Genomic DNA, 9,610 nt, shown 5'->3' with positions numbered 1-9,610 from the left:
TATTGATCAAATGTTGTTAATTCTTAGGTTTTATATCAAAATCCCAGTTGCCACCAAATAGATTATTAATTACCTATTGAGTCTCCAAAAGTTAGATATAATATATTGAAAATATATTATAACCAACACCAAATCAAATCAAATTCTTTTAATAAACCAATTGGGTCCTATACTCCAATAAGAAGGAATACCCAACAATTTTCCCCCTACCGACTTAGGTAGAGACATCAACCATACTCGTCAAAGTTCGACACTTCAGATGTTTGTCCCTTGACAAAGTCTTAGTCAACATATCCGAAATATTATCATCCATGTGAACCTTTTCAAGTTGTAACAATTTTGAATCTAATACATCACGAATCCAATGGCATATCACATCAATGTGTTTCGATCTCGAATGAAAAGTGGAATTTTCACTCAAATGAATAGCACTTTGACTATCACAATAAAGAACATACCTTTCTTGCTTTAAACCCAATTCTTGTAAAAATTTCTTCAACCATAACTCTTCTTTGCAAGCTTCCGTAATGGGAATAAATTCAGCTTCGATAGTTGAGAGAGCAGCACATTTTTGTAATCTACCCCAAAGTAGATTTCCTAGAATTAACATCATCGGCCATGTCAGAATCTGTGAACCCATCAAGCATTGGCTTTCCATTCCCAAAACACAAACACACCTTCGATGTCCCTTGAAGATACCTTAGAATCCATTTCACCGCTGCCTAATGTTCTTTATCCAAATTAGAGAGAAAACAACTCACGACACCAACAGAGTAAGCAATATCTGGCCTTGTACAAACCATGGCATACATCAAAGAACCAACTGTTGAAGTATAAGGAATTTTCAACATCTCTTCTCTGTCTTTCTCACTTGTAGGACATTAATTCGAACTAGGCTTGAAGTGACCTGCAAGTGAACAACCAATCGACTTTGCTTTATCCATGTTGAACCTCTCAAGAACTTTTTCAATATAACTTTCTTGAGACAATCAAATTAGCCCATTTTTACAATCACGAACAATTTTCATACCAAGTATTTGTTTTGCCGGCCCCAAATCTTTCATAGCAAAAGACTTGCTCAACTTTAATTTAAACCTGTTAATCATAATGTAATCTTGACTCACAATTAACATGTCATCTACATAAAGTAAAAGAATAATAAATTTACCATCCGAAATTTTTTTCACAAATACACAATGGTCTGAAGTGGTTTTAGAAAAACCATTATTTATCATGAAAGAGTCAAATTTTTTGTACTATTGTCGTGAGACTTGCTTGAGGCCATACAAACTTTTCTTTAATTTGCAAACAAATTTCTTTTTCCCTTTCTCTACAAAACCATCCTGTTGCTCCATGTAAATTTCTTCTTCAAGGTCACCATGAAGAAATACAGTCTTCACATCAAGTTGCCCAACTTCAAGATTCATACTTGCGGTCATGTTGCCCAACTTCAAGATTCATACTTGCGGTCATGCCAAGTTCAACCCAAATAGAAGACATTTTCACAACCGGCGAAAAAATCTCATCAAAGTCAATACCTTTCTTTTGCCCAAAGCCTTTCACAACAAGACGTGCCTTGTACCTCAAATTCTTTCCATCATTCTTTAATTTGAAAACCCACTTATTTTTTAGAATTTTCCTCTCCTTAGTCAACTTCACTAAATCATAAGTGTGATTTTCAAGTAAGGAATTCATCTCCTCTTCTATGGCCTTTTTCCAATCATCTTTCTTTGTATGCTCAATTACTTCTTGGCAGCTCTCAGACTCCCCTTGATCGGATATCAACACAAATTCATTGGGGGATACTTTTTCAAAGGTTGTCAGTCCCTTATAGATTTCCTCAACTCAAGTTGTGGTGATGATTTTTGAGTTGGATGTTCTTCCTCAATTTCTGGCTCAACTTCATTTGGACTAGCATCATCATCTACATCTTCAAGAGGTGGCTGTACATCTCCCCCATTTTCATCATCAACTAAAGATGAAGGAGATTGATCAATGTCAATGAGATCACTAGTTTTTGGCTCTAGTTGATAACCTTTGCCAAAGTCTTCAATTGTTTGGTCTTCAAGAAACACAACATCACGACTTTGAATGACTTTCTTATCGACTAGATCCCATAATCTATAACTAAATTCATCATGCCCATAGTCAATAAAAAACATTGTCTTGACTTGCTATCAAGCTTGAACCTCTCATCCTTTGGAATGTGAACAAAGGCTTTGTAACCAAACACTCTCAAGTGCTCATAAGACCATCTTTGCTGGTCCAAACTCTTTCAGGAACATCACCATTTAAAGGCTAGGAATGAGACAAATTGATCACATAAACCATTGTCTCCATTGCCTTACCCCAAAAGGATCTTGGCAATTTAGCATGTAAAAGCAAACACCTTGTTCTTTCCACAATGGTGTGGTTCATCCTCTCAGCAATGTCATTTTGTTGAGGAGTCTTCTTAACTGTGTTTTGATGCCGAATACCTTGGCTGCGACAATACTCATCAAATGGCCCAATGTATTCATTACCATTGTCTATTCGAATGCACTTCAATTTCTGCCATGTTTCTCTTTCAACCCTGTCTTGAAAATGCTTAAATACATCTGTAGCTTGCTTTTCGTGCTCCTTTTGGATACGACTAGCCCTAGAGTTCGGACTCCCGTGGTTTTGAATCTGATTCCACAAGTGTAATGTGAAATAGATACACACAAATGAGTCCAAATCCGGCAATTCTTTTGGAAAATCAATTTTGAATCAAAATGCCAAAAATAGAGTGCTTTTCTAGATACAGAGTCGCCACCTAAATATTTTTAAAAAATTTAGGAAGCCCGTGACTCGCACCAAAGGCCACGTGTTCGTCATCACCAAGATTATCTCGGCTCGGGAACTTAGGTACGAGAGAGAAAGGTCATACAGTAAGCACCTCACTCGTCCGATCAAAGATTGGCCTCTACTAATCATGATGTGATTCTTATTTACATTATATGCTCTTGTTCCGATTATTTAGGCTAGCATTACTATGTGACGCACACAAGTATAGATTAATTTGCAAAATTGGAACACTTTGATTTCATATTTGTTTGAAAATTGTTTTGAATATGCGTCACTTGAAAAAGTGAGTTTGCATGTACATTAATCAATTTATTCCAATTCAAGCAATTAGCCTTCATCCACCATCATTCAAACAGATATAACTTAAGCACTTAGCCTTATAGAATCATGTTTTGATGACATGGAAACAATCACACGCATGCGGTATACTAAAGCAATTAACTGCTCACCTAGTACTTCGGGGCAAGCCAAAAAGATAAAAAAGTTAGAAAAAAAAATGTGTGATCCTAACTAATGCAATATGACTAATACAACACATACAATTATGCAATTAATGGGCTCGGCTACTAACATGGTATTTGAAGTAATTTGATAGTATACAGTCTAAACACGTATTCAAAGAATTTAAGCAATAACAATGCTTGGTTAGAATGATGAACCGAGCTTTTATGTATGCAAGATGAGTGGATGCTTTAGACATGGAAAATGCTAATTTAAAACGTGATGCTCTATTCTACCATCATAAGCAGAGAAATAAAAGGGAGAAAGAAATGGGGTTGGAAGACATACACACTTATTACAATTTTGCTCTCATGCAAGAGGGTCCGAATGAATGTCCAAGTGCTCGAAATAAACTAACTATTACAAAACCAAACGAATGAATAAATAACTAATTAGCTAAGTTATTACAACAAAGGTCAATAATGAGTAGTAAACTAGCTACCTAATTTAACTAGCTATAACAATTACAAATAAGCCAGTACTACAACAATACTAATTACAACAAGAATAATTTACAACAATAAGGATTACAATAATAATAATTAATTGCATCAATAATGAATTAAAGCAATGCATGCAAAATCTGTCATGTTTCAGAAGCCACTCTGTCTACCTCCTTGGGAATCTGCCCAGTTTCACCTTCAGCCACTGCCCTCTGTTTCTGTAAAAACATATTGTTTACCAAACATTGGAGCCCGGCCAGCCCCCAATGAGGCCTGGCCGGGCCCAAACAAGGTCGGTCGTGCCTTGATTTCATGCAAAAGTCTGCTCTATGCTCTAAGGTGAAAACAGTGCAGATAGAGTTTTTTCTGAGCTCTGTTTGTCCCTTCTTCTCTTCTCTGTCATGGAACTTCAAGAGAAGAACGGATTTGGTTCTAAAATCACGAACAAGAAATTAATGAATTTGGACAAAAAATTAATGATGGCTTGATGATTTCGAACAGAATTTGGACAAAAAATTAATGAATGCAATTAAAATGACCAACCCTTCCTCGCATCATGGGAGCTCAAAGAGGGAGACAAACATGCCACAAATTTCACCAACACATCATGAATTGACGACTCTTGACAACGGCCGAATCCAAGCAATCTAACTCATTTTCTTTATATCAGTTTCATTGGTTCAAAGCCCATTTTATTAGTCCTTTCCATTCTTTAATCAATATGTCCAAAGTGATAGTTAAGTCCACTACATGAGAAGAAATGTCAAACGAGAAGTGATCTGAAGCATGAAAGAGGGACTACGCCTTGACGATGAACCTCCGAAAAGGTTAAGCCATTGAGCATGGGTCTCTTTCTCATGCCTTGAATAACCATCAATCTTTTGAAACAACTCTCAAACAAAAGAAAAGAAGAAAAGAGGGAGGTTGCAGACATGATTGCGAGATTGATTATTAGAATGAGACTCTTGACATAAAAACCAAGCAAAGGAAACCAAAGGATAATCAAAGCATGGACAACACAACATGTGGGAGCCGAATATGGGTTCATGGAGGAAAGCCAAATGAATTTGAAGAAAATTAGGACATATACACTATTCGGCTCCACGGCTCCATCCTGGGAGATCCTGAAGCCGAATACTCAAATCCTGAAGCCGAGTACGAATAGGCACAAGACCAAATGGCCGAGTGAGCAATCGTGCGCTGGATTGAAAGTGGTCCCAACTCCCGAGATTATGAAAAAGTATAAAAGACAGGAGCATCAACCAAATAGTGGTATGTGAGAATAGACTAAAGGAACTTAAGACACAAGCATACAAGTGACATATACTAACTTGTCCATTGGAGTGCTAATTCCGGCACCCCCGACCGAAGTGTTAATCCTTTTTTCCGATGGCAATCAAAGGATCAGGAACGTCCTTCAGGATTTGAGTGTATTTCCAAACCACCTCACCACAATTGGCGCCGTCTGTGGTAATACTCAAGTACATCCATGGAGGGCATAACAGAAAATCCTCCAATAGTCGCTGACGAAACTACGCCAAGAGACATGCTTGGACCGGAAAATATCGCCACACGACGGGCCTTAAATTTCGACTCAGTAACTCAGACCACACCCTCAACTTCAGTGCATGAGACAATGTAGACGATTATGGATCAAGCAAAGCAAAATGAGCTGCAGCTGGAGAACAAGATAGCTAAGAACGAGTGCCTGCGCCAGGATTTAGCCTTGGAAGTGGCAAAATCTCAACAGGCCGCATGCCAAGACCGGGGTCAATCTTTGGGAAAAAAAGATGGTCGATGACATCGACTCCGGAAACGCGATGATGACAATGATTCTGACTCATCATCCTTGGAACCTAGAAAGAAAAGGTGCGTTGATGTATCTAGCTCATCTGAAGGAAGTCCATATGTACGGCATAAACGAGGGAGAAGCGATGATTCAGATGAGAAAGATAAACATGACCCTTTCGTACGACGAATTGCAAGGGCTGTGCTACCCAAAAAGTTTAAGGCACCATCGTTCACCCTTTACGACGAAAAATCAGACCCCACCGATCACATTCGTCATTATAAGCAAGCAATGACGCTCCATGCTGACGACGAAGCCCTCATATGTCGAATATTTCCAAGCAGTCTGGGACCATTGGCCGTCAGGTGGTATTATAAACTAGAGCCGGTATCGATTAAGAGCTTCCACCAACTCCAAAAGTCATTCAGGGCGAGATTCATCACTAATGAGATCCATCCAAAGCAAGCTGATTCTCTCTGGGTCATGCAAATTAAATTGGATGAAACTCTTCGTGAATATTCGGTCCGCTATTGGGAGTGCTTTAATCAGGTAGATGATGCTTGCAATGACTCCATGGCTATCACCGCCTTTAAGATGGGATTGCATCCTAATAGTCCTCTCCGCAGTTCATTAACCAGACGGCTCCCTAAAACAGTCTGGGCGTTAATGAAGAAGGTCGAAGAATATTGCAAAGTTGAAGACGACGCCTTGCAGGTCAAAGCCGGACGTAAAACCATTGAGACGGCCATGTCGGGAATCATTCAACCAATTAGCGTTGTGCCATCAAGAAGCCCCGAGCCGCAAAATCAAGCCAAACGAGACAAAAGGCGTGACTCGCGCCGATTAGACGATCGATGTTCACATCGAGCTAATGAACAGTATCAAGTGGATAGCAGACGCACAAGGCACTCAGGCAAGAAATACACGGAGCTAACAGAGCCGATCAGTAAGATTCTGTCAAAAGTACAACACCTTCCGTTCTTCAAATGGCCGCCCAAGATGACGGGACCTCCCAATGCAAGAAGACGGGATAAATGGTGTGAGTATCATAAAGACCACGGTTATGACACCGATAGTTGTTATGCACTAAAAGATCACCTGGAAGAGTTGGTGTAAGACAACCATCTTAAGCAGCACGTCCGAAAGAACAACTCAACAAATACAGTAGCCTTACGACCGAAGTCACCTCCTCTTGGTGTAATTCATATGATATACAGCTTGCCGACATCATCCAAGGTGCATACAATTCAGTTGCAGTCTAGCCCCCATAGCCCCATCACGCCAGCGAAACTGCCCCATGAAACTGGAAGGATTAGTTTCGATGATAGTGACTTAGTTAGAGTAACTCAACCCCACACTGATCCTCTCGTCATCGAGCTACGCATAAACAGATTCACCATTGAGCGTGTTCTCATTGACCAGGGCAGCACTTCGGAAATAATGTATTACAAAACTTTTGTCAAACTTGGCTTCACTGACTCGGACCTATTCCCGACTGATTACCCATTATTCGGCTTCAATGCTAACCCGGAGTATCCTTTGGGCAAAATCACACTACCAGTATGGGCGAGCACAGATCAGAAGATGTAAAATTTTTGGTCGTCAAGCTTCCTTCGCCGTATAACCTCATCATGGGAGGAACTTGGTTATATACAATTTCGAAATTGAAGGAAATCCTGACAAATTCTTCATGATCGACGCTTCCTTGGATAAAGTTATAAGGCAAGAGTTAGTATCCTTCTTACTCGGCAATATTGATGTGTTTGCATGGTCACCATACGAGATGCTAGGAGTGGATCCATCTGTGGCCCAACATCGCTTAAATGTTGATCCAAAATGTAAGCCAATTATTCAGAGAAGTCGACGGTCAGCCGTGGAGCATACTTCGGCCGTTATTGAAGAAGAAGATCGGTTACTTGATGCCGGGGTGATTTGTGAAGTAACCTATCCCACATGGTTGTCCAATACTGTGGTTGTAAAGAAGAATAATGGCTCTTGGCGGGTTTGTGTGGATTTCACAGACTTAAACAAAGCCTGTCCCAAAGACTGTTTTTCCTTGCCCAAAATAGACCAACTCATAGATGCAACAGCACATCATCAACGTATGAGCTTCTTGGATGCCTACAGGGGCTACCATCAAATCGCCATGCATCCGGAGGACCAAGAAAAGATTGCATTCCTCACCCCAAGAGAAACCTATTGTTATAAGGTCATGCCTTTCAGGCTGAAGAATGCGGGGGCAACTTACCAAAGACTAGTGACGGCCATATTCAGGGAACAACTTAGTCGTACCATGGAAGTATACATCGATGATAGGGTGGTCAAATCAAGGGAAAAGCGTGCCCATCTAGTCGATCTGGAAGAGACATTCGGTATCCTTTGAAAGTACAAGATGAAATTGAATGCCTCAAAATGTGCATTTGGCATCGGATCCAGAAAATTCCTTGGCTACATCATTAACCACCATGGAATATAAGCCAATCCGAGGAAAATAATGGCAATTCTAGAGCTTGGATCCCCTCGGTCAGTCAAAGAGGTTCAGAAGCTGATGGGAATGGCCGCCGCACTCAATAGGTTTATCAGTCGTTCCACAGATCGCTGCCGACAATTCTTTCACACACTTCGGCAAGGCAGAGCATTTGAATAGACCCCCGAGTGCCAGGCCGCTTTGGACGATTTGAAGTCTTATCTCCGATCAATACCACTCTTGGCAACATCTGCAACAGGCGATCTACTTATTTTGTATCTGGCAGTATCCGACCGGGCAGTCAGTGCCGTATTGTTAAGGGAAGAACTTGGGGAGCAGCGACTAGTTTACTATGTGAGCAAAGCAATGGCCGATGTCGAAACGCGTTACCTTCCATTAAAAAAGCTTATCCTTGCTCTCGTTATGGCTGCAAGAAAACTGATGCACTACTTTCAGGGGCATACCATTGGGGTACCAACGGAATATCCCCTCCGATCAGCGCTCCGCAGCACGAAAGTGTCGGGGCGCGTTTCAAAATGGGCTCTCGAACTCGGCCAGTAGCTTTTACCCAAAACTTCCATCAAGGGACAAGTGCTTGCCGACTTTGTAGCTGATTTCACAGGATCCCTCTCCGACTTTAAGTCTGATCAAGTACAACCTAAGCCCAACTGGAGAATGTATGTTGGAGACGTTTGGCAGATGTATTATGACGGGTCATCCAACTAACATAGCAGTGGGGCTGGCATAGTAATCATGACCCCCGAAGGGGCGATAATAGAACAGGTTGTCAAACTGGGCTTCGATGCATCAAACAATGAGGTTGAATATGAAGCATTGTTAACCGGCTTACGGAATGCACTTCACCTCGGCGTGCGGCGTCTGCTTGTTTTCTGTGACTCAAAGCTAGTAATCAACCAGTTGAAAGGGGAATATACAGCCAAAAATGACAGCATGACAGCTTATATGAAAACGGCGAATTCTTTGCTCACAAAATTTGATCACCACGAACTGAATCAACTAACCCGAGATCAGAACACGTATGCGGACGCCCTAGCTTGCCTAGCCTCTGCCATCAACTCAGAAGTTAAACAGACAATCGAAGCAGGGTTCGTCCTTGAGCCGAGCATTGCCTCTCTAGAATCAGTTCAGATCAACGTTATTGAACCAGGTCCAAGTTGGATAGACCTTATTGTTGTATTCCTATCCTCAGAGCAGCTCCCGATAGATAAGAAAGAGGCACACAAACTGCGAAACAAAGCCCTTTGATACTACTTGGATCCACAGGGGAAGTTTTACAAAAAATCTCTCTCTGGGCTGTACGTAGAATGTGTTCACCGGATAAAGTCGAGGAACTCTTATCTGAAATACACGAAGGCAGTTGTGGTGCCCATTCGAGCGGACGTTCTCTGGCCCATCGAGCTGTAACTCAAGGGTACTATTAGCCGACCATGCGAATCGATGCCAAGTGTTATGTCAAGAATTGTGAACAATACCAGAAGTTTTCCCCCTTAACTCATCTGCCTTCCAAGGAGTTAAACTCCATCACTAGTCCTTGGTCATTCACTTAATGGGGGCTTGCTATCA

General features: G+C 41.1%; 1 protein-coding gene across 1 annotated transcript; it reads left to right on the top strand.

The window, feature by feature from the left end:
• Positions 1–8,779: 8,779 nt before the first annotated feature.
• On the top strand, positions 8,780–9,292 carry LOC145807109 (uncharacterized). The gene has a single exon (XM_082905039.1). The coding sequence runs from the start codon at positions 8,780–8,782 to the stop codon at positions 9,290–9,292; it is 513 nt and encodes a 170-aa protein (XP_082761165.1).
• Positions 9,293–9,610: the final 318 nt, after the last annotated feature.

Source organism: Camellia sinensis, chromosome 14, assembly GCF_055761805.1.
Source record: "Camellia sinensis isolate YWXY chromosome 14, ASM5576180v1, whole genome shotgun sequence".
Taxonomy (NCBI): Eukaryota; Viridiplantae; Streptophyta; class Magnoliopsida; order Ericales; family Theaceae; genus Camellia; species Camellia sinensis.
Note: the sequence above shows the minus strand (reverse complement) of the source record. Positions and strands in the feature narration are given on the sequence as shown.